The 24,998-nt window shown below is 38.2% G+C and overlaps 1 protein-coding gene across 1 annotated transcript in view; it reads right to left on the minus strand.

The window, feature by feature from the left end:
- The window catches only part of BRWD3 (bromodomain and WD repeat domain containing 3), a 136,906-nt gene extending 112,153 nt beyond the window's left edge, over positions 1–24,753 (minus strand). The window contains exons 1-6 of the mRNA XM_030806889.1: positions 24,505–24,753; positions 24,312–24,370; positions 24,079–24,108; positions 23,609–23,668; positions 8,663–8,813; positions 6,913–7,011 (exon numbers count right to left, since the gene is read on the minus strand). Coding sequence (XP_030662749.1) covers positions 6,913–7,011; positions 8,663–8,813; positions 23,609–23,668; positions 24,079–24,108; positions 24,312–24,370; positions 24,505–24,535 — 430 coding nt within the window. The 5' untranslated portion in view covers positions 24,536–24,753. The remainder of the gene's footprint in view (positions 1–6,912; positions 7,012–8,662; positions 8,814–23,608; positions 23,669–24,078; positions 24,109–24,311; positions 24,371–24,504) is intronic.
- Between the last annotated feature and the right edge of the window lie 245 nt (positions 24,754–24,998).

Below are 24,998 nucleotides of genomic sequence, written 5' to 3' on the forward strand. Positions count from 1 at the left end.
CAGTGTTTGGTTTTCTGTTCCTGTGTTAGTTTGCTGAGGATGATGGCTTCCAGCTTCATCCATGTCCCTGCAAAGGACGTGATCCAATTCCTTTTATATGGCTGCATAGTATTCCATGGTGTATATGTACCTTTTCTTTATCCTGCCTATCATTGATGGGCATTTGGGTTGGTTCCATATCTTTGCTATTGTGAATAGTGCTGCAATAAACATATGTGTGCCTGTGTTTTTAAAATAGAATAATTTATATTCCTTTGGGTATATAACCAGAAATGGGATTACTGGGTCAAATGGTATTTCTGGTTCTAGAACCTTGAGGAATCATCACACAGTCTTCCACCATGGTTGAACTAAAACATACTTTTAAAACTACTTCTGTACTCACAAGCCAGCTCAGCAGCAGAACTGTTTGTGTGAAATTTTAACTTCAAATTCTAGTGTAACTATGGCAAAGTTCCTAAAATGAGTATTAATCTTTAAAATGATGAAGAAATAATAATAGGTGATAGTGTAAGACCTCAAACAATACCATAAATATTAATTACATATGCCTCAGAATTTCCTTGAGTGGTATTAAGTATTAATACTATTTTGAATTTAGCTCAATTTTCTTCTTCTGATTTAATTTTGGTACAATACAAAACCAATTTGATTAGTCAAGCATACAGCTAATGAAATGGCATGACTGGCACTTAGAACTAAAATAACGTAAATATCACAGATATTTTTGCTCTTGCCATAAGAAATCTAGAAATTCACCCTTGGTAAATGCAAGCACGCATGTATTTTAAAGTGTTACAGTAGTTAGTGTGGAGAATAGAATCTGGGAATTAACTCAAATTCCTTCCTTATGCTCCCTTACCTTCATTTCATTAAATTACTAAATAACTTTGTTGATTAACTATACGAACGACGGGAACATTTGAATAAATACTCCAACATAGTGCAAAGTCCAGATAAGGTCAGAATTTTACTGTTTTTGGCCAAAGTCTGTTGTAAAACTTTCATAGAAAAGAACTGGCACAATTCGATCTTTAAAGTGAGTCACTAAAATCAAGATATGAACAGCTAAAAGTAGTTTCTAAGGATAAAAACAGGAAACTTAAAAATCAGGCCAGGCGCAGTAGTTCACACCTATAATCCTAGCACTTTGGGAGGCCAAGGCAGGCAGATGACCTGGGATCTGGAGTTTGAGACCAGCCTAGCCAACATGGCAAAACCCTGTCTCTACTAAAAACACAAAAAAGTTAGCCAGGCATGGTGGTGGGCGCCTGTAATCCCAGTTACTTGGGAGGCTGAGGCAGGAGAATCACTTGAACCCAGAAGTGGGGGTTGCAGTGAGCCAAGATAGCACCACTGCACTCCAGCCTAGGCGACAGTGCAAGACTCTGTCTCAAAAGAAGAAAAAAGAAAATCACATTTGTAAAATAAGTAAATTAATTATCAAATTATGCACCTATCCAGAGTAGCTTACCTGTTCCCATATTATTCTAGATCTACACTATCCAATATAGTGGCCACTAGCCACATGTGGTTGCTGAATGTCAAATTACTTAAAATTAAATAAAATAAATATTTAATTTCTCAGTTGCAATCATCTCCATTGTCACAGAAGGTTCTACTGGGTGGCACTGTTTTATATAAAATACCAGTTAAAATATGCCCTGAAAAATTACTGATGTAATTCCAAATATAATGGGCAGAATGAAAAGAGGGACATGTCCATTTATTATACAAATTCTATGCATAGTGGGAAGAGAAGGGAACATCCTCAAACTGAAAAAAAGGCATTTATCATTATACTTAATGGTGAAAGAGGATCTGTTTTCACCCTATGATCAGGAATAAGGCAAACTTGTACACTCTCACCCTTTTAATTTGCCCATATATATATGGGGTCTTGCTCTGTTGCCCAGGCTGGAATGCAGTCAGTCGTGCAATTTTGGCTCACAGCGACCTCCACCTCCAAGGTTCAAGCAATTCTCCTGCCTCAGCCTCCCAAATAGCTAGGATTACAGGCGTGCACCACCAAGCCCAGCTAATTTTTATATTTTTAGTAGAGAGGGGGTTTCACCATGTTAGCCAACCTGGTCTCAAACTCCTGACCTGATGTGCCCATCTCAGCCTCCCAAAGTGCTGGAATTACAGGCGTAAGCCACCACGCCCGGCCTAATCCACCATTGTGCTCGGCCTAATCCGAGCCACCACGCCCGGCCTAATCCACCATTGTAGTAAAGGCACTAGCAGCTCAATAATTTAAGAAAAAGAAATAGAAGGCACACAAAATCAGAAAGGAAAAAGTAAACCTGTCTTTATTTGCAGACAACAGGATTATCTATGTAAAGAATCCCAAAGAATCTCAAGGAAAAAAAGTCATTAAATCTAGTAAGTAAATGTACTGAGGTCAATATACAGAAAAACAAAACAAAACAAAAAGAAAAAAACATTTCTATCTACTAGCAACAAACTGAACATCAAAAATCTTAAAAATACAATTTAAAACTGTATAAAAACCATAAAATCCTTAGGGAAAATTTTCAGAATAGATGTGTTAAGACCTGAACACTGAAAACTACAAAACGCTGCTATGAGAAATTAAAGATTTACAAAAATAGAGAGATATACTACGTTCCTGGATTAGAAGGCTCAATGCTGTCAAGATGTCAGTTATTCTAAAATGTCTCTATACATTCAGTGCAATCCCAAGCAAAAACCCAGTACCTTTTTTGGGGGGGAAACTGAGAAGCTGATTCTAAAATTTAGGTGGAAATCCTAAGGAACAGAAAAGCCAAAACAATTTTTTTGAAAATGAGAGCAAAGTTGGAAGACTCAGATAGCATAAAGTCCAGAAAGACTCATAACATATATGGTTAAATGATTTTTGACAAATGTGCCACGATAATCCAATGGGGAAAAGGATGACCTTTTCAACAAATGATACTGGAATTAGACACCCATATGCAAAAAAAAAAAAATGAATTCAATCTAAACCACACACCTGATATAAAAATTAAAATGATCAAAAATCTAAATATACAACAAAACTATAAAACTTCCAGAATATAAGAGAAAATCTCTGTGAGCATGAGTTAGGCAAAGATTTATTTGAACACAAAAAGTACAATCTTAAAGACAAAACTGACAAATTAGACTTCAGCAAAAATTTCTGTTCTTTGAAAGACACTGGTAGGCCAGGTGCAGTGGCTTACGCCTGTAATCTCAGCACTTTGGGAGACCAAGGTGGGTGGATCACGAGGTCAGGAGATCGAGACCATCCTGGCTAACATGGTGGAACCCCGTCTCTACTAAAAATACAAAAAATTAGCCGGGCGTGGTGGCGGGCGCTTGTAGTCCCAGCTACTCAGGAGGCTGAGGCAGGAGAATGGTGTGAACCCGGGAGGCGGAGCTTGCAGTGAGCCTGAGATTGTGCCACTGCACTCCAGCCTAGGAGACAGAGCGAGACTCCGTCTCAAAAATAAATAAATAAATAAAGACACTAGTAATAAAATAGGGCCAGGGAGAGTGGCTCATGCCTATAATCCCAGGGGGAGGCCGAGGCAGGTGATTGCTTCAGCCCAGGAGTTTGAGACCAGCCTGGGCAACAAAGCTAGACCCCATCTCAATTTAAAAAGATGGGAGGGGGGAGAGGGGAGGAGACAACCGCACACTGAGAGAAAATATTTGCAAAATACAAAGGATTTGCACCCAAAATATATAAAGAACTCTCAAAACTCAGTAATAAAAAAACGCAAACAACTCAATTTAAAAAATGGGTGAATACTTCACTAAAGATCTACATACTGGCAAATACGCACATGAAAAGATATCAACTGACAGTATCAGAAGCTGGTGAGAATGTGGGACAACTGGAAATCTCATATATTGCTGGTGGGAATACAACATATAATAGCTACTTTCACAACAGTTCGGCAGTTTCTTATAAAGTTAAAGTTGTATTTAACATATGATCCAACAACTGTACTACCTAGATATTTATTTACCCAAAGAAATGAAGAAAGATATTCATGCAAAGACCTGTACATGAATATTTATAATAGCTTTATCCATAATAGGCAAAATTATTGAACAGATTATGGTAAATTCATAGAATGGAATACTACTTGGCAATAAAAAGAAATGAACTACTGACACATGAAATGACATGCATGAATTTGAAAAGCACTGGTCTAAGTGAAATCAGACAGACACAAAATGCCACTTACTACCTGATTTAATTTAGATGACATTTTAAATAACGTGAAGTACAGTCAGTCACAGAAAGATTAGTGGTTTCCAGGGGTTGAGCAAACAATACTGAGGCTGATAAAAATATTCCATATTTTTATTGTGGTGGTGGTTACACAAAAATGTATACAATTTGTCAAAACTTATTCAACTGCACACTTAAAAAGACAACCTTTTATGTCAATAATATCCTAATACGGTTGACTTAAAAAAAGTACCACAGCTAATACTCTATCTTTGGAGCTCTCTAGGTATAAATCTGTCATACCAAGAAAATATGGTGACATCTGACCATGAATATGATAGATAGTCTATTTAGAAGACAAGCAATGTAACTTAGGCCAATCAAATAACTTCTCTGAGCTTTGGGTTTCTCTGCTGCAAACAGAAGGGTTTACAACCAAGTTCCCCAAATCTGTTCCCAGGAACTTACAGGATCTTTAGATCTGTTTCCAGGATCATAACAGATATTCTGGAAAGAGTTTCCATGCTTAAATTACTTGGGAAATGCTCCCTATAAGGTGAGCAATGCATTTTAACATATAAAAAGCTATGAAAAGTCCTCCATTCATTCAACATTTCCCCATTTTTAAAAAGCTGTTTGCCACATTTACTTGACCATGGAACTCCTTTTTTTTTTTTTTTTTTTTTTCCAAAAAACAGTGTCAATTCTTTATAGTCCTAAGATTCAACAGAACTTTCGAGAGGATATACCAGACAGGCGCAGTGACTCACACCCATAATCCCAGCACTCTGGGAGACCAAGGCGGGTGGATCACTTGAGGCCAGGAGTTCAAGACCAGCCTGGCCATCATGATGAAGCCCCATCTCTACTAAAAATACAAAATACAAAAATTAGTCGGGTGTGGTGGTGCATGCCTGTAATCCCAGCTACTCAGGGGGCTGAGGCAGAAGAATCGCTTGAACGAGGGAGGGGGGGAGGTTGCAGTGAGCAGAGATCATGCCGCTGCACTCTAGCCTGAGTGACAAGAGACAAAAGTGAGACTCTGTCTCAAAAAAAAAAAAAAAAAGATATACCTTCGTGATTAAGTTTTGTTTAGATTGGCAACCTATAAAACTGATTGATTTGAAAGTAGCTATAGAGAACTATGACCCACAAAGAGAAAACTGCCTCAAGTCACAAACTGGAAAGATTTCATATCCATCTTAGTTTTTGTCAGGCTTTGAATTCTAAATAACTTAAACTTAGGCATCTTGAGTACCAGGTACTACAAGAAAATACATCATGGTCGAATTGCCTCTGTTCTAAAAGCGCCTCCCCAAATAACATGCCAGATTTAAAATGAATTTAAAAGCATCAATGCCAGGGCCATGACAATTCCTAAGCAATTACTAAAAGAACAAACGGATTCAAATGAGTGTAAAGAGTTTATTTTACAAAACCAGCAGAAGTTTGAAAGTATATGCTTAGTTAAAAGAAAAAAAAGGCGAGAGAAGGGAAGAAGGGATAAAGAAAGCCTGTAAATCTAATATTGTAATGGTTGCTCTTCAGCATTTCACATGTGACCCATGAAAAGCATAACATACTAGAAAATAATGTTGACAGTATAGCTAAAAATACCGTATTTTGAAAATAAGTATATGCATGAATAACAAAAGTTATCTCAATTCAATATATTAATTATGACTAAAGCTTTAAGGGAAAGTGAACACTGGAAAATTCTGGTGGATAAACAAACAACTCTTGAAAGGAAAAAAAAAAAAGTTAGCAATACCATGTTCAATGAGACTCAACTTTTCCAAGTAACCTCCAGGCTATGGAAGAGTATTTTTAGCAATATACTTCAGAGTATCCAATTTCCCTGAATAAGTCCTATGTATGTCTAATCAATGATTTTGTCTAAATATATCTTAAGAAATATTTCTAGCTTCAATTTACTTAACCTCTGAGGATAAACTACATAAGCTTAATGTATAAGAAGTATTCCTTTTAAAAAAGTATTCATATTTTTCTATCTGAAATTCATCCCTTTCAAATTTTAGGCATATTCTGTAGGCACTATATATAAAATAACGTAATTTTTTAGAAGAGCGAGAAAGTAATGGAGCAGAGGAGCAATTACTCACCCAGCACCTTGGTTTTGCACATACTTTGTGAGGGCGAACTTTAATATAAATAGTTTTGTATCTAGATCTCTTTGGGAACCACTACTAGTATTTCTTCATAATGGTCTGGCCAGAGATGTCCCAAGAATAATTTGAATGAGACGTGAATTTCATTAAACTGGAACCAAGAAAGGTGACTTTTTGTCTTAATACAGACATATAAAAATGTATAACATCATTATAATTTTGGAAAACAACACATATAAATAATGTACTTTTGTTTGGGAAACTCAGCATATAGACATGTAAATAGACAACCATACGGCTAAAAACGTCTATACCATATTAAAAAAAAAGTTTCTGCTAAGAAAGAAGTGAAGTGAAATGAAATAAAGAAAACAAAGATCACCTTTTATAAAACATTATATTTGCTTTAAGTAAAAATGTTTAAAAAATCTGGACTAGCCATGAAACTCCTCAGGAATGTAAACAGTTTGTTTATGCTTCAAATTTAATTTTGGTACCTATTTTTGTCTTCCTAATGAGTTCAGGAAGGAAAGAATCAACAATCTGTTTATAACACACAGGTGTATTACTCACCCACATTTGGAGGTTTCACATAATTTACAGGTAGTTCTGGAGGTCTGCCTCTATGCAGAGCCGCAAAAGCAGACCCATTCCATAGTGTACTCTTACAGTCTATATAAAAAGAACAAAGGTTGCTAAGGAATAGAGCAGTTTTTTTTTTTTAACCATGTCTCAGAAGCAAATGTCTGATTTTAATTTCATTTGTTGGAATACATTTTCAATTATTAAACCAAAATAAAAATAATAGGCACATATTTGAACACGTTATAAACTAAATTTATAACTGGTAAACACCCAACACCTTAAACATATCATCTGGATATTTTATTTCTAAGCTAGTCTTGAACTAAAGCTTTTTTAATGCACATATTTGAATCTTATATAAATATGTCACAGATTAATAAGCTTACATCAGTTTACATCAGTTCTTCTTGATCTTTAGGCTTACACGTCTATTCATATAAAACCGTATAAGCAAGGATATAACTATAGCACAAGTATGCTAGGGAAAATTCAGGCATATTTATACTTGGGTACATGCTCGTATTATGAAATACTTGCCAGTTGTGCCATAACAGATAACAGCACTGCATATCAGATGGTAACTGATTATAAATAGCTGTGTTTTTTTCTCTTTCATGTTTAAGTCAAAAAATGTAAGGAAATATTAAATATTACTAATAACTTGGCTTTAAAACAAAAAGACAAAAGCTCTCTTGAAAGCTTCCAAATAAACTCAATTAAGAATTTCCTTAAATTATAAAATGAGATGCTTAAAATCTGGTATCATTACACAACAGTTTATCTTGGAGAATTAGGATTTTTAAAAATAGTATGCTAATTAAACAAAACATAGAAATAAATGGGCTGCTAGACCTTAAGTATTTATTACTCCAATAGGCATCTTTAATGCCTAATTTTACATTTTTATGTTTATCAAATACCACTTTATATGTTTGACATATTGAGGTTCCAGGTAAAACTTGGGAAAAATCTGTAAAACACTGAAAATTAGCAGAGTAGAAAAGCTTATTTAACAATTACTGAGGCCAGGCACAGTGGTTTACACCTGTAATCCCAGCACTTTGGGAGGCTGAGGCAGGCGGATCACAAGGTCAAGAGATCGAGACCATCCTGGCCAACAGGGTGAAACCCTATCTCTACTAAAAAGACAAAAATTAGCTGGGCGAGGTGGCACACACCTGTAGTCCCAGCTACTTGGGAGGCTGAGGCAGGAGAACTGCTTGAACCTGGGAGGTGGAGGTTGCAGTGAGCCGAGATCGCACCACTGCACTCCAGCCTGGTGACAGAGCAAGACTCAGTCTCAAAAAATTACTGATGGGTTGATATTTTTGCTTAAATATGTTCAAATATTAAAATTGTACATATAATTTTGATTTACCTGTTACGAAAAGCACAATATCATTAGGATGACATTATCAAAACTAATAAAGAGTAAGAACATTATAATGAAAGAATACTGTAAGTATTTATACTGTATTAAAGCAGCAATCTTTGAGATCTCTATTCCATGATTACAAAGGTATTTTATATTCTTTACCTATATATATTCACTTTTACATAAAAGGACTCCTTTTTAGGTCTCTAAAAATTTACTTGTACACTAAGAAAACAAAAACAACATTGGCAAGATAAGAAAAACTAGTATTTAGAAAAGCATGGGAACATTTACTCAACCTAAAAATAAGCTACTCTCCACTCCTTCCTCTGATATCGGAGTCCTAAATTCTGAAAATCTCACCTTTGGCATCCCGTAGCAGAGACTGCCGACCAACACCTAATAATGTCTGTACCCCAGGAACACTCTGAGGGATCTCTTTATCTAGTAAAGGACCAATTCTCTCACAAATTTTAAGGAGGTAGTCTGGAGGAATGTGTGCATTTGCTGCCACCTAAAAAAGTATAAATAAAACACAGGAAAAACACATTTATTTGGTTTAAAAATATAAATCTATTCCACTACTAAACTGTTCCATTATAGAGCAAAGTACAGATTTAAAATATGGAATCAGGCCTGGGTGCGATGGCTCACGCCTGTAATCCCAAAACTTTGGGAGGCTGAGGCAGGTGGATCACTTGAGGTCAGAAATTGGAGACCAGCCTGGCCAACATGGTGAAACCCCATCTCTACTAAAAATACAAAATTAGCCAAGCGTGGTGCTGCACGCCTGTAATCCCAGTTACTCAGGAGGCTGAGGCAGGAGAATCACTTGAACCCAGGATGTGGAAGTTGCAGAGAGCCAGGATTGTGCCACCGCACTCCCGTCTGGGCAACACAGCGAGACTCTGACTCAAAAAAAGAAATTAAAAGTAAATAAATAAATAAAATATGGAATCAGAGCCGGGTACAGTAGCTCAGGCAGATAATCCCAGCACTTTTAGAGGCCGAGGCAGGCGGATGGCTTGAGCCCAGGAGTTTGATACCAGCCTGGGCCACACAACAAAACCCCATCTCTATAAAAAATACAAAAATTAGCTGGGTATGGTGGCTGCATCTGTAGTCTCAGCTATTCGGGAGGCTGAGGTGAAAGGATCACTTGAGCCCCAGAGGCAGAGGTTGCAGTGAGCCGAGATTGCACCACCACACTCCAGCCTGGGTGAGAGAGAGAGACCTCAACTCAAAAAAAAAAAAATATATATATATATATATATATATATATATGTGTGCATAGATACATATTTTCCATATATATATTCCATATACATATGGAATCAGGAAGAGAAATTTTTAAATATTTAATAATTGACCAAATTTAAGAAACAGTCACAAAATAAGCACATTTAAATGATATGACAACATTTACATGGCATGGCACTCTAATATACATTTAAATGTCTTGATCAAGTCATTTGCTTAGCTGTTAATCTTATGAAATAAGTATTACAAAGCAACTAACATGCCAAAATCAAAAAAGCACACAGGTAATGAGTAAACTCTCTATTACTTGATTCATTCAGTAGTGACGAACTGATCCAAAATCAGAAGACCTAGATTCTATACAAATGATAAGAATACAAGTGAAAGGTATTACTTGCACCAAACCAACAACCAATAAAGCAAAACTATTTTTCCTATTAAAGTTAATTTGTTTCCAAAAGGGTATAAAACTAACAATGTTATAAATACTATGCTTTAAATAGCTATGTAGCCAAAATTCCTTGAAACAAAAACTTGTTTTTAAAAAAACAAGTAAAATTCTGGACATTAGATACCATATATAGATAAGAATGAAACTATAAAACAACAAAAATCGTGTTGCATTTTTAATCTAAGCTAATGTACAAATCCCTGAGGTGTTTCATAAATACTTGTTAAAACAGTAAAAAGAAAAACCAGAATATTAAAAATCTTTAGATAAAGTGAACATCTACATCCTCATCTTGAAATAGGTCCTAAAATCTACTTCTGGCTATAATGTCAATTTTTATAAGTGCTATAATTGTGTACACACACACACACACACACACGTGTATACACACATATATACATATATGTATATATATTCAGTGGCATATATACACATATATGTATATATACATGTATACGCATGTTTATATGTATAGATACCTACGTGTATCTATACATGTATGTGTATATATGTATATGTATGTATACATATACATATATGTGTGTGTGTATATATATGCCATTGAATAGGACACACATCAATAGTATTACCACCAGGTGAATCAAGAACAACAATAGGCTGGGAACGGTAGCTCATGCCTGTAATCCCAGCACTTTGGGAGGCAAAGGTAGGAGAATCACTTGAGCCCTGCAGTTCGAGATCAGCCCGGGCAACATAGTGAGATCTCATCCCTACAAAAAAATGTAAAACTTATGGCTCCGAATGAAAATAAGTGAAAAAAAAAAAAGAACAACAACAAAAAAAGTTAGCCGGGCATGGTGGCATGCCTGTAGTCCCAGCTACTCAGGAGATTGCAGTGGGAGGATTGCTTGAGCCCACGAGGTCAAGGCTGCAGTGAACTGTGTTCATGTCACTGCACTCCAGCCCCTGGGTGACCCTGTCTCCAAAAACAAAGAACAACAATAAAACACAAAAGAATAATTTTCTAAATCATCTCTGGTGATCACCATGAGAGAAGATATTTTGTGTGTTTTCTTCAATGCTGTATTCCTAGCACCCAAAAAAGTGCTGGGCATAAAGCAGGACTAAATAAATATTTGTTGAATAAATGAATAAAAATCAAAGTAAAGTCTAACTATAATCAATGTTTTTGTTTTTGTTTTTTTGAGTCAGAATCTCGCTCTGTCACCCAGGCTAGAATGCAGTGGCACGATCTTGGCTCACGATCTTGGCTCATGGCAACCTCCGCCTCCTGGGTTCAAGTGATTCTCCTTGCCTCAGCCTCCCGAGTAGCTGGGATTACAGGCGCAAGTCACCATGTCCAGCTAATTTCTGTATTTTTAGTAGAGACGGGGTTTCACCATGTTGGCCAGGCTGGTCTCGAACTCCTGACCTCGTGATCCACCCGCCTCAGCCTCCCAAAGTGCTGGGATTACAGGCATGAGCCACCGCGCCCGACCTAATCAATGTTATTGTAAGAATTCCTGGAGGAAAAATCTCAAATTCTCGTATCAGGTTGCCTTTTTTGTTTTCCTAGGAAACACAGGTCAAAGAACCGCAGTCCAACGTGTATTCAGAATTCTGGTAACATAAGTGAATCACCTGTGATTATTTCTGTTTTAAATTATATTCTGCTATATATCTTTGGTAAGTTCCTTCAAAAAACAATTTGAATCTACCAAAATAATTGAAGCCTGTGCAACTGTCATGATGCTCCCGAAGAATGGTAATCAGATTATTTCAGATTTGCATCTCCAGGGTTTAGTTTATGCATCAGGACAGAGGATTAAGTAAATTGTTTCCATTAATTCTCATATCTTTAGTTTTTCTTCCAAGCAAACAACTATACAGAGCTATGTTTCAGAAAAATATAGAGGTAATATTAAAGTCAATGCAGCTGATGATTCAATCTAAAAAATACTTCATGGCTAGGAACGATGGCTCATGCCTGTAATCCCAATACTTTGGGAGGCCAAGGAGGGAGGATTGCTTGAAGCTAGGAGTTCGAGACTAGCCTGGTAAAAATAGCACCACCCTCATCTCTACAAAAAATAAAAATAAAAATAAGAATAAGTCATTTCCTATCATCTACAGAGTGATATCCTAAAATCCTAGTTTATAATTCATACCCCGCACATTAAGGCATTTCCTAAATATGACTACATGCAAATATAATCAGTACCCTTAAAATATGTATCTGGAAAAAAAGTCTTAAGGTGCTGCATATTAACAACTATAACAGCTTATGCCTTTTTTCCCAAAACTGTCTTAGATAAACTGGGCTTCTGCTATCAGCCATTATTTTTTCATCAAGTAAATGCTGTAAGAGGGCTTTTACATAGAGTAATTGTTGACATCTTTACTGGTAATTATTTTTTTTAATCCTCTGGACCAACTCAAGATATTCAGTTGTTACATAAAAACTTCACTTAACTACCCTAGAAATACAACATATTTAGCATATACAATCCAGAAAATGGGAGTTCTATAATTAGAATTTTTAGAGTTACCCTCCTATAGAAAAGAAAATTTGTTGGAGTTACATCTTAAACTGATATCTTAAGCTCCCTGGCTATTTCATTGTATAGAAACAATGATGTTTGGTTTTCAGCTAATTATATAAAAAGTTTTATCAATTACTCAGTAATAATTCAAAAATACAGAATCATTAATGGTTACAAATGAGGTCCATATATTCAGCAAATACAACTTACTCCTAACTATCCCTTTAAAGACTTGTACAATAAACAAGTTTGACTTTCACTCTGTACAATAGAAAATTGCTCGATTTCTAAGCAGTTACATTGAAAAAGTCCTTTTCTCTAAAATCAATAAAAATTTGATTATATGGCCAGGTGCAGTGGCTCACGCCTGTCATCTCAGCACTTTGGGAGGCCGAGGCGGGTGGATCACGGGGTCAGAAGATCGAGACCATCCTGGCAAACACGGTGAAACCCCGTCTCTACTAAAAATACAAAAAAATTAGCTGGGCATGGCTGTGGGCGCCTGCAGTCCCAGCTCCTCGGGAGGCTGAGGCAGGAGAATCACTTGAACCCAGGAGGCAGAGGTTGCAGTGAGCCGAGATCACGCCACTGCACTCCAGACTGGGCGACAGAGTGAGACTCCGCCTCAAAAAAATAAATTAAATAAACAAATAAATAAATAAAATATGATTGTAACACTAGAGAAACAGATTAGATCAAAATAATGGCAATAACAATCTTTTGAGTTTAAACATGCTAGTTTCTCCTTCAAACCACATTAGCAGGCTTCCAAACTATATCGATACAGTTCTTAAAACGTTTCTTCTAAATCAAACTTTAGGTCTTATAAGGGTAGTTAACTGCTTACTTGAATCTATTTGCTTTTCATTAAAGCTGGAACTTTTTAAAGGTGATCTTTTCAGAATAAGAACTCTTACCTACCCTGAATAGTTTTTTTTTACATTTTTAAATAAATCTATATTGTTATAGCCTATAAAATTCATGTCTTAATATTATAAACCACTCTTTTTGTTTAAAGCTCAAACATTCTAATTTCAGTCATTTAACTACATTTATCTCTCCGGAATATAATGGCTGACTCGGAACAGTTAAGTGCTCTGAGGCCTGCAGAAGAAAAACATTCTCTATAAACAAAGTTTAAGTGTATAATACGGAAAAAAAAAAAAAAGTATAATACGAGGCCAGGTGTGGTGGCTCACGCCTGTAATCTCAGCACTTGAGAGACAGAGGCGGGAGGATCACTTGAGACCAGGAGTTCAACACCATCCTGGGCAACATAGTGAGACCTCCATCTCTACCAAAAAAGGTTTTTGTTAAGAGTATAATTCAAACTTCTATATTATTCTATAAAACAGCTCTAAAAGTTAAATTATGGAATCTCTGAAACGTAAGGATCCCTATGTATAATCAACCTAACCCCACACCTTACAGAAGAGAAAACAGATCCAGAAGTAAAGTGCCTTGTCCAATTGTTACAATAAAACAAGACAGGAATCTGGGTTTCTCTGCCCACTGCTCTTTCTACTACTGTCCTCTTAAGGCAGTTGAAAAATTATAATGATAGAAATCATTAACACAAAGCTGCAAAGCAATGAAAACTGTAAATCTGAATAAACTGAAACACATTAAATTAACCCTAGATTATAAACCTTCTTGATAGTTAGACTGGCTGACCTAAAGAGCAAATCTAATAACTGAATTACCATACTTCAGAATCATTATGACAACTGAGAAAACTAGAAAACCCACGGAGACGATACTATTCATCATAATTAGTTAAAAGAAATCCAGCCGGGCACTGAATAAAATGTAAAAGGTAGCGAATCTCAGGAGGCCAGGACTGCACCAGGAGCTACATTCGAAATACTAAGTTTCAAACACCAAAAATACTTGTTTACCCTGGCTTTTAAAAATAATAGTATCAGACAAGTAACTCTAAAAAACAAATACAGCAGAGAATATGCTACTTGTTTTCCAAGACCATGGCTACAGAAGTTAAATGAAGAAGCAAACTGGGATTGCATGCTCAAAAAGTAAAATGTAACATTTTGCCTGGGATTGATTGATTGATTGATTGATTTAGAGGACAGAACAGGCATATACAAAAGTTAGTCATGTAATCTTTTGCTCTTTAGGGACAGAAAACAAAATGGATTTTGAAAAATACAGCAAAGCTTTACATCAATGTAAGTGTACTACAGAGATAACAGGGTACTTTGAAGTCTGAGAGCCTGGATTATTCAGGCTCTAAAATTTACTAGCTGTTACTCTTTTCTGGCAGTATGATCCAGCAGAGGGACTGATTTGAATCTTTGCAGCATCCCCAGTTACTACTTATATGACCTTAGGCAAAGTTTCTTAGCCTCTCTGAGCCTGAACTTCCTCATCTGTAAAACAGTAATGATAACTATCTCCTAAAGTTTGGTTAGGACAAAGACAGTCATCCACTCATGCATTCATTCAGCCATTTAAAGTATAGGAAAGCAATGGAAAGAAGATTAAATTGCTGCCCTAAGGGAACCCATAGTCTTAGAGGAGCAAACAAAACAGTAAATAGAAACAAATTAAGCTGCAAGTGCCCAGAGGTCAGTACAGAGAACTAAGGAAGCAAAGAAGTAAGGTACACCTAATTTTGCCTGGAGGTTTAAGGGTTCATGTCCAGTTTCACCCTTGAAAAATATATGAAAAGTTCATAAGACAGAAAGGGAAAGGAGGGCATTCCAAGCAAAGAGAAAGGCACCCCAACCCAATAAAATTTTGCATGATAACTAGCGCATAATATCTCCTCATTAAGAAGGGCTTTTTTTTGTTTGTTTTAATGAAAAACCCCAGGGTACAGTGGCTCAGGTCTGCAATCCCAGGAGGATCGCTTGAGCCCAAGAAATCAAGACCAGCCTGGGCAAAAAAAAGTGAGACCCTGTCTTTACAAAAAATAAAATTATTAGCCAGACATGATGGTGCATGCCTGTAGTCCCAGCTACTCAGAGGCTGAGATAGGAGGATCGATTGAGCCCAGGAGGTGGAGGCGGCAGTGAGCCATGATCGAGCCACTGCACTCCAGCCTGGGTAACAGAGTGAGATGCTGTCTCAAAAAAAAAATACAAATACAAATACTTGTACAAAAAAAAAAAAAGGCTGGAAGAAAACATAAATTAACTGGTTTTTCTCTTTGAACATAAAAGAAAACATAAAAAATTAACTGGGTTTTCTCTTTTTGATGTCTACAATAACCTAAATCAAATGCTGTATTTTAATGGTTGCTGAATTTGAAAGAGAAGTGAAAAACTGGGCAGGGAAAAAAAAAAAAAGACAGCAGGCAGGCCTTTCTCTAGTTGCAGTTACAAAATGTTAAAACTTCCTATCACTCACCTTTGAAAATGCTAATCATTATGCATAGCATTTCTTTTTCTTTTTATTAGTTTTAAGATTTCCTCAAGAAAGAGACAACCAGAAGCGACCCTCCTAGGGTCAAGTATTCTCTGGCTTATACTGCCTCAAGAAAGCACTAAAAAGCACTATAACCTGAGGGCAGATGAAATTAAGACAAGGACAGGGGACCCACCCACATTCTAGTAGGTACTCAGTAGAGAAAGGTCCAACAAAAGAACTCAGTACCAACTAGCAGATAAAATAAACCAAATATATATATCTATATATCATGCTTCTAACAAAAGTTGAGAAAACTGAACAAATAATTGAGACCCAGCTAAGTATAAAACACAATGGCGAATACTAAAGAGCATGAGAAAACATCGGTTTTTTTTTTGTTTGTTTTGTTTTGTTTTGTTTTTGAGACAGAGTCTCACTCTGTCACCCAGGCTGGAGGGCAGTGGCGAGATCTCAGCTCACTGCAACCTCCACCCTCCAAATTCAATGGATTCTCCTGCCTCAGCCTCTGGAGTAGCTGGGATTACAGGCGCCTGCCACCACGCCTGGCTAATTTTTTGTATTTTTAGTAGAGACAGGGTTTCACCATCTTGGCCAGGCTGGTCTTGAACTCCTGACCTCATGATCCACCCACCTAGGCCTCCCAAAGTGCTGAGATTACAGGCGTGAGCAACCGCGCCCGGCCGAGAAAACATTTTAAACAGGGTAACTTAAAATACGAGAAAATAGGCCAGGTGTGGTGGCTCACACCTGTAATCCCAACACTTTGGAAGGCGTAGGTGGGCTGATCACTTGAGGTCAGGAATTCAAGACCAGCCTGACCAACATGGTGAAACCCCACGTCTACTAAAAATACAAAAAATTACGTGGGCATGGTTGTGCATGCCTGTAATCCCAGCTACTCTGGAAGCTAGGGCAGGAGAATGGCTTGAGCCCGGGAAGTGGAGGTTGCAGTGAGTGCCAGTTCACTCCAGCCTGGGCCACAGAGCGAAACTCTGTCTCAAATAATTAAGTAAATAAATATCAATAATATATAGAAAATAAATTCAGGATACAATCAGAAGCGTTGAGAATCCCTGCAATAAAACATATGACTCACAATAAACTTCCCATTTGTTAAAAAAAAAAAGTGAATACTACACCAGTGTTACACTGGCATTCATAAAAAATGCATATTACACTAAATATCTTTTGACATACATTCATGTTTGTGTTAACACAGACACAGCTCACTCATTCTGAGTTCAATTCTGACACTAACATTTGAAATATTCTTTTTTTATAGCACTGTTTTATATGCCTCTTACTTTATAAAAATATTAAGGGCCAGGAATGGTGGCTCACGCCTGTAATCCCAACACTTTAGGAGGTCGAGGTGGGCGGATCACTGGAGGTCAGGCATTCAAGACCAGCCTTGGCCAACACGGTGAAACTCCACCTCTACCGAAAATACAAAAATTACCCAGGCCTGGTGGCGCATGCCTATAATCCCAGCTACTTGGGAGGCTGAGGAAGGAGAATCACTTGTACCTGGGAGGCAGAGGTTGCAGTGAGCCAAGATCATGCCACTGCACTCCAGCCTGGGCGACAGAGCAAGACTCCATCTTAAAAAAATAAAAATAAATTTTAAAAAATTAAGAAAATTAGGGGGTGATATCTCATCGACTAAGAAAATATAACATCTAGGGTCATAGTTCTCCAGATTTCCATGCTGGCTGTTCGGTCTCTCTATCCTAATTTTAAAATGTAGCGAACAATTCATTTGCACAGCATTTTACAATTAACAAAATGCATTCTTTCACATTTAACTCACTTGTTCCCCACAACAAATGGGAAATTTTCATTTTATAATTGAGGAATTTCAATCTCTGAGAGCTTAAGTAATTTCCCTAGGGTCACTCAACAAGTAAAGGTTATATTCCATACTACATATTAGGGTCTTTTCTACTACTCACAAAATCCCATGTAAGAAATGTCAAGCAGGCCGGGCGCGGTGGCTCACGCCTGTAATCCCAGCACTTTGGGAGGCCGAGGCAGGCGGATTACGAGGTCAGGAGATTGAGACCATCCTGGCTAACACGGAGAAACCCCGTCTCTACTAAAAATACAAAAAATTAGCTGGGCGTGGCGGCGGGTGCCTCTAGTCCCAGCTACTTGGGAGGCTGAGGCAGGAGAATGGCGTGAACCCGGGAGGCGGAGCTTGCAGTGAGCTGAGATCGTGCCACTGCCTTCCAGCCTGGACGACAGCGCAAGACTCAGTCTCAAAAAAAAAAAAAAAAAAAAAAAGAAATGTCAAGCAAGGGCATCTCTAAATTATGACACAAACACTAAACTACCTTTTTAGAATACCATTTTACTGCCTACCAAAAGGAAAGTGTTTATTAATCAATCAGTAATCAACATCAGTAGTAAAACAAAAACTAAAACAGAGGAACTAAAACTAATATTCAAATGTGACAAAGATGCTCAGGACAAAATTTCATTAAGGCAAATTCAGTGAATCCAAAGTATTAGTCCCTAACACCAGCTCTCTTCACTTTCACAATATCTCATTTGTACTGAGATACCAGTTATCCTAAGATTAATGATAAATCTCCAAAAGGATTTTAAATCATTGAAAGTACATTCCTTAGAGCCCATATGTGGGAAAAAAAAATGCCAAGGATCAATCTAGACAAACAGCTAAAGCCAACATATTTCAGAGAGCATGTGGTGGCTCAAGCAAGTCAGTAGTCAGGAGTAGTCAGGAATACCAATTTCCAGATATTGACCTCTCTCTGTCATAATACCTATCAGTTAGCATTATATGCACAATACACTGCACTGGGGTTGAGCAGAGCATGCTTTTTGATATCCCATGATGCATCCTGTTCTTCCTAACTATGACTATGTCCACATGGCAGTTAATAAATCACACATGCTTAAACTGCTTCCACACTTATAGAGATGCAATAACTATGCTACCAGCACTCAAAGATTATTCTGCTGTTCTAATTGACAACTTAAGCTATTATTAGTAATTGGAGAACAACAGCTGGTTAAGAAAAGAATACAGGTATGTCTGGAATTTAAATACAGTGTTTTAAAGTAGTTGGTGAGGATCAAATGAGATAATGTGAAAACACTTTTAAACTTGAATGTGTTATATGCAGATGCAAGTTCTTATAACAACATATAATCATAGATGTATGTATATTTTTTAAGGACAATAACAAACATAATCTTTATAAAAGTTTTTCATAAAAAGCATAAAATTACTTCTAGTATTTTGCATATAAAATGAGGGTAATACAATCTATGTCATTCCAAATGTAAGCACTAACTGGTGCTTTCAGTTTTATAGATGAAAATGCGAAATAAATGTAAAACTATATACCACACCTAAACATATTTATAACTTTGGTTCAGACTTTTTTTTTTTTTTTTTTGAGACAGAGTCTCACTCAGTCACCCAGGCTGGAGTGCAGTGGTGCGATTCCAGCTCACTGCAACCTCTGCTTCCAGGGCTCAAGCAATTCTCATGCCTCAGCCTCCTGAGTAGCTGGAATTATAGGCATGAGCTACCACACTCGGCTAATGTTTGTATTTTTAGTAGAAACGGGTTTTCGCCATGTTGGCCAGGCTGGTCTTGAACTCCTGACCTCAAGTGATCTGCCTGCCTCAGCCTCTCAAAGTGCTGGGATTACAGGCATGAGCCACCACACCAGGCCTTGGTTCAGTCTTATAATAGGAGACTCCTAAAAATGATTTAAAAATCTTAAAATGTGGTTTTTAAAAAGTTTCCAAATCACCATTTCAATATATAAAACTTACAGATTAACAAGAACCGTTCATTTAAACACACACAACCTTGATTACTCTGTTGTCCCCAATAAAGTTCCAAGGAGGAAGCAATAAATTAGCCAACAACTCAATAGGGTCACCACAAATGAAAGGACGTCTGTATTATTTAAATTATCTACCTTAAGATGAATTGCAAGAAGCAAATCTAATTCTATTATGTGGTCAGTAACAGCCAACTAGGAAGCAGAAAATAAAGTGCCCAGATCAAAATTCAGAAACAATCACAACTTCAAAATTTTCCCTCTATCATTACTTAAAATTCTGGAAAATTTAGAGTGCTATATTTTAAATGCCATATTCAAAAACCTTACAGTTCAATATAAACTGACCAAGAAGCTTCATGTACAGATTCTTTTTTAAACGACATTTCAGATCAGGATACGTCAATACTTAACTGCCAGCAGCTTTAAAAAAAAAAAAAGCACCTTCCCTTGTGTTCAAAATTACAAGTAAAACACTAAACACTAAATCAGATGACCGTTTCAGAAAACAGAAGACAAGGATTTCTAGAATACGTAATTTAGTATACACACTGAATCAGATGATTGTTTCAGAAAACAGAAGGTAAGGATTTCATTACTACTACTAACAGTAGTAATGAAATGTTGAAGAAATTCAATTTATCATTACCTTGATATTATTCTGGATAAATTAAGCATTAATGACAATCAGTTCAAATGAAAGTATACATATGAACAAAAAGGCAGGATTTTTGTCTCATATATGCAGTATACGTGGCCATGCAACCCCAGTTTACTATGTTGATATCCTAGTTAACCCTTCCTTGTACATTTGTACTGTTTCCTTTTCATACCCCCAATACACCTTAAGTTTGTAATACTGCTATATAATGTAATATTCCAGGTAAATCAAGATGATACTATTTATTAATACTATGCCCTAAATTTCAATCCAAAACATGCAGCTAAATCAAAGACCACACTTTATAAATCCATCATTCCAATGGCAATTTAAAAAATACCTACCCCAGACCGGGCGCAGTGGCTCACGCCTGTAATCCCAGCACTTTGGGAGGCCGAGGTTTACGGATCACGAGGTCAAGAAATCGAGACCATCCTGGCCAACATGGCGAAACCCCATCTCTACTAAAAAATACAAAAATTAGCTGGGCGTGGTGGCGCGTGCCTGTAGTCCCAGCTACTTGGGAGGCTGAAGCAGGAGAATCGCTTGAAACTGGGAGGCGGAGGTTGCAGTGAGCCGAGTTCCCGCCACTGCACTCCAGCCTGGCAATAGAGCGAGGCTCCGTCTCAAAAAAAAAAAAAAAAAAAACCACCTACCCCAAGAAAAAGTATCCCATCTCTTCTACAATGCAGCCACTCAAAATCAGGTCATATGTGAAATAATTTTAATCAACAATATTACTGACAAATCTAGCAATCAAACCAACACTGCACATTCACTTCTCAGCCACTACATTTCTGTTGAAATTATCACTCAACCCTGCCCATCTTCTCTTACAAAGAAGTCCATAGGTAGAGAACAGACATGTAAAAGAAAACCATGGTATCTAAACTATAATGTTCAAACAACAGAAGAAACTCTGTGTACATAAAAAAAATAGAAAATATAAAAACAGAAAAGAATATTTAAAAGACATGTTAAAATTGAGTATATGTAAGAATTAACAATTTTTTTAATTCCTTAAAGGTTAAGCCTCACTAGTAATGAAAAAAAGAGCTACTTAAGTCAACCAGGAGCTATTGACATCTATTAAATATTAAAGAAACCGAATGATTTAAAACTATTAAAAAACTCATTCTAAATACCTAGATGATGACATTATAAACTAGTACAGTCTTCTGGAGAGCAAACAATATATGACAAGAGCTATAAAACTCATGAGACCCTTTGACCTGGTAACTCCACTTTAGGGAATAAAGTCCAGGAAAATAACTGGGGGCAGAAGGGATAGGGGAGAAAGTAAAAAGCAGAAAAAGACCACCTAACTATGCAATGTTATTAGTAAAAATCTGAAAGTAGCTCAAATGCTTAACAGGAAGCTTGGTTCAAATCATATCGTACCTTAAATACAACTGAATTTTTTCTTACCATTAAAATAATGATGACTATTCAAATACACAAGCACATTTTTAAATGTGAAGAAAATATGAAGCATAAAATGGACACTGATCACAATTATGTAAAAATGTCTTTACAATATGAGGAAAAGTCTAGTAAACAGGGTTGTTGGGGTTTTTTTGGTGAGGAGACTATTTTTTAATTACTTTGATTTTCATTTCCTTTTTATCACGGTCAAGTTAGTTTCAAAAAAGCTTTTTCCTTTTAATCTCCTTTGCCACTTGCTTAAAATAACACATATAGGCTGTGAGAGGGACAAATGTAAAGGAAAACATTTTCAATACACCTCAGTATTAAAACTATATATAAAAACCTTTATCAGTCATTAAGTGTTAAAACATATTAGTAGGCACTGTTGTTTTTGCCTCTTTTAGAGGGAGGGAACGACTTAAGTCCAACAGAAAGACTGACTACAAATTAACCTGGCAGTATATGAAGTTTTTCAAAACTAATTTTTCTCCATCTGAGAAATTGTTCCTATTAATAATACAGATGGTCGAGTTTACCCTTATCACAATTATACCATTTTCTGTGACTTGCAAAATATAAGAAAACTATACAGTCGGTAGACTTGATAATGTGGCCTCACTGTTGTAATATAATACAAACAAAAATAACAAAATGAGCACTGAAGCAATTTAAATATAGTCTTATTGCAAGCAAATTTTAAATCATTTATATTTAGAGTCTACCATACACCGCCAACTTTCTTTAACTTTGTCCGATTTTCCTTCACTTGGATCTTATTTGAAGGAAAGATAGCTGAATTTAGATTTTAGTAACATCATTCTTTTCTCCTTTCACTACCCTCCAATGCACTGTGGCAGCAGCTAACACAAGGGAACCTCCCCCGCAAAATAAAAAGGATCACCTGTTTTTGTGTGTCAATGCTGAACACAAGGTACATTTATACTATGAATTATATTTGCAGGAGAAACAACAGAGACCAATGCCTTTGGTCCTTCACTAAAGTATATTCCATTTTTAAATATGTCCATTGTTGTCTACTTGTAAACCCCAAATCGTGTTTCACCAATTCTCAAAAAGTGATAACTCAGTTTCTATTTAGTGAAAACGGGTCTATGCAAATGCGACTTAACTGATGACTGAATGAGCTTATAAAATCGGAGATACGTAACGATTATGCTTTTACTCAGTAGACCATTACCTAACCGGCAAAATTTGAAATTGGCTTGAAGCTCCTTATTATTTTTAATTATGTCGTTTTTCCTAATCCCTGGTCCGTCAATTCCCCTCCAGAGCCCCTTCCTCCCACGCCTCCCCCCTGCCCCCCCGCCCCCCCAAAAAAAGACCAAGCCTGGCCTTAGTTCCCGTATTTCAGGCCAGGACCAACCAGAAACCAGTTTTCTTCCACTAATCCGGAACTCCGGGCTGTTACCAACGCTGTCATTGGCCAGCGTCAGACCTTAGTACGTGCCCCAAGATAACCCCTTGGTTTCTCTCCCTTTTCCGCCTACAATGGGCCTTCCCCAATGTTTGTAACATATTCATAATCCACAACACGGCACCTCTGATAATCAACTCACATTCTTCAAAGTTTTCGGGTGGAAACAAGCAGGGCCAAGGGGAGGGCAAGGTACCCTTTTTCCGACTAGCAGGGATGGGGGAAGGGGCAGTCGTTCTTTGGCTCTGCACCGAGCTCAAGAACCTCGTCGGCTGAGACGTGGGGGGCGGGTTGGGGGTACAAGGTGGGGAGGGAGTGGTGAAAGAGTTAGGTTAAGTTGAAATGAAAACTTTACTCACCAGATCCTCGAAGCTTCTTCGGTGCTCTTTCCCCTCCCAATCTAAGCGGCGCGGAATCAGCTGGGGGCCGGACGAAAAGAAAGGGGGAAGCGGAGGCAAATGATGAAGGAAAAGCCTCCGCTCCCCATCAACTGGACCCAACCTGTGTCCCAGTCCTCAACACTTTAGCGTCTTTATTTCTCTCGGCCTGATAGCTATTGGCTCAGAGCTAGACGAGTATATGGGGGGAAGGGGGGTCGAGGAGAAGGAAATCCTGAAAAACTGCTTCCCACAAGCATAAAGCGGGGACGAGTTAAGACCCCAGCGTTGTCTGCCCCTTTTGAGGGAAGAAGCCAATTCACCCCGGTGACAACAGCTACGGGTACCCAGATCCAAGCCTCTATACCAGCCCGTCTTCCGCCCCTGACTTGCCCTCCCCTTCCTCCAGTCTCACCTCAACCCTCCCCACCCTTCCCGAAGGGGCTCCGTACCTGATGCTCCTCGAGCTCCTGCACTAGCACCTGAGCAAAAGGGAAACACAGATATGAGGAGCAGCTCGGGCCATCAACCCATTCCTCCCTCCACACTTAAAGCCCAGCCGCTGACCGTTTGACTAGTCAAGGCCGGCCTTTCCCTCACCCTCAACGGAACTGCTCGTCCCGCTGCCTCGATTTCCCCACTGGGACCATTCACCACGACTCCCAGATCTCTTTCTTCCCCTTACCTGAGCGGATTTGTTGCAGGGTCCAGACTGCAAGAACCTAGCGATCAGGTAATACAGCTCTGGGGAAGAGGGGGGAAAAGAGGTTGAGAGGGAGGTAGAGAAGAGAAATAGAAGCTTTTTCAAAAGAAACTGACAGCCTTCGCGCTAAGCCCCCATTCCCTTAGCACCCCCCACCCCCGACACAGCTACCCACCGGCTTCGATCTGGGTAGGTGCCGCCGCCATCCTTTTCCCGAGGGGGTTTGGGGGCTTCGCTCCGGAGGGGCTGGCGGGGGCGGGTGGGGGCGCTGCCTCTATTGTGGTGAAGCCCCCATGCCCGGGAGTCCCGCCGCTTCCGCCGCACTCCTCGTCCTAGTTTCGCTCTCTCTCGAATTCATCGCATCACGTTTCGACCCATAGATATTCTAGCCCAAGAGCTGAGGAGGCGGAGGAGGAAGGAGAGAGAGGAGAGGGAGAGGGAAGAGAGAGTGAGTGAGTGAGAGAGAAGAGAGAGAGAGGAAAGAGACAGAGAGAGAGAGAGAGAGAGAGAGAGAGAGAGAGAGAGAGACGCGGGGGGTGGGGGGGGCGGAGAGAGAGAGAGAGAGAGAGAAATAGACGGAGCGAGAAGAGGGAGGAGCCGAAGTGGCGAAGAGGTGGGCGGGGGCAAAGGGGGTGGAGAGAGGGGAGGGTAAAAATGGTGATAGGGTTT

This window comes from Nomascus leucogenys, chromosome X, assembly GCF_006542625.1.
Source record: "Nomascus leucogenys isolate Asia chromosome X, Asia_NLE_v1, whole genome shotgun sequence".
Lineage (NCBI taxonomy): Eukaryota > Metazoa > Chordata > Mammalia > Primates > Hylobatidae > Nomascus > Nomascus leucogenys.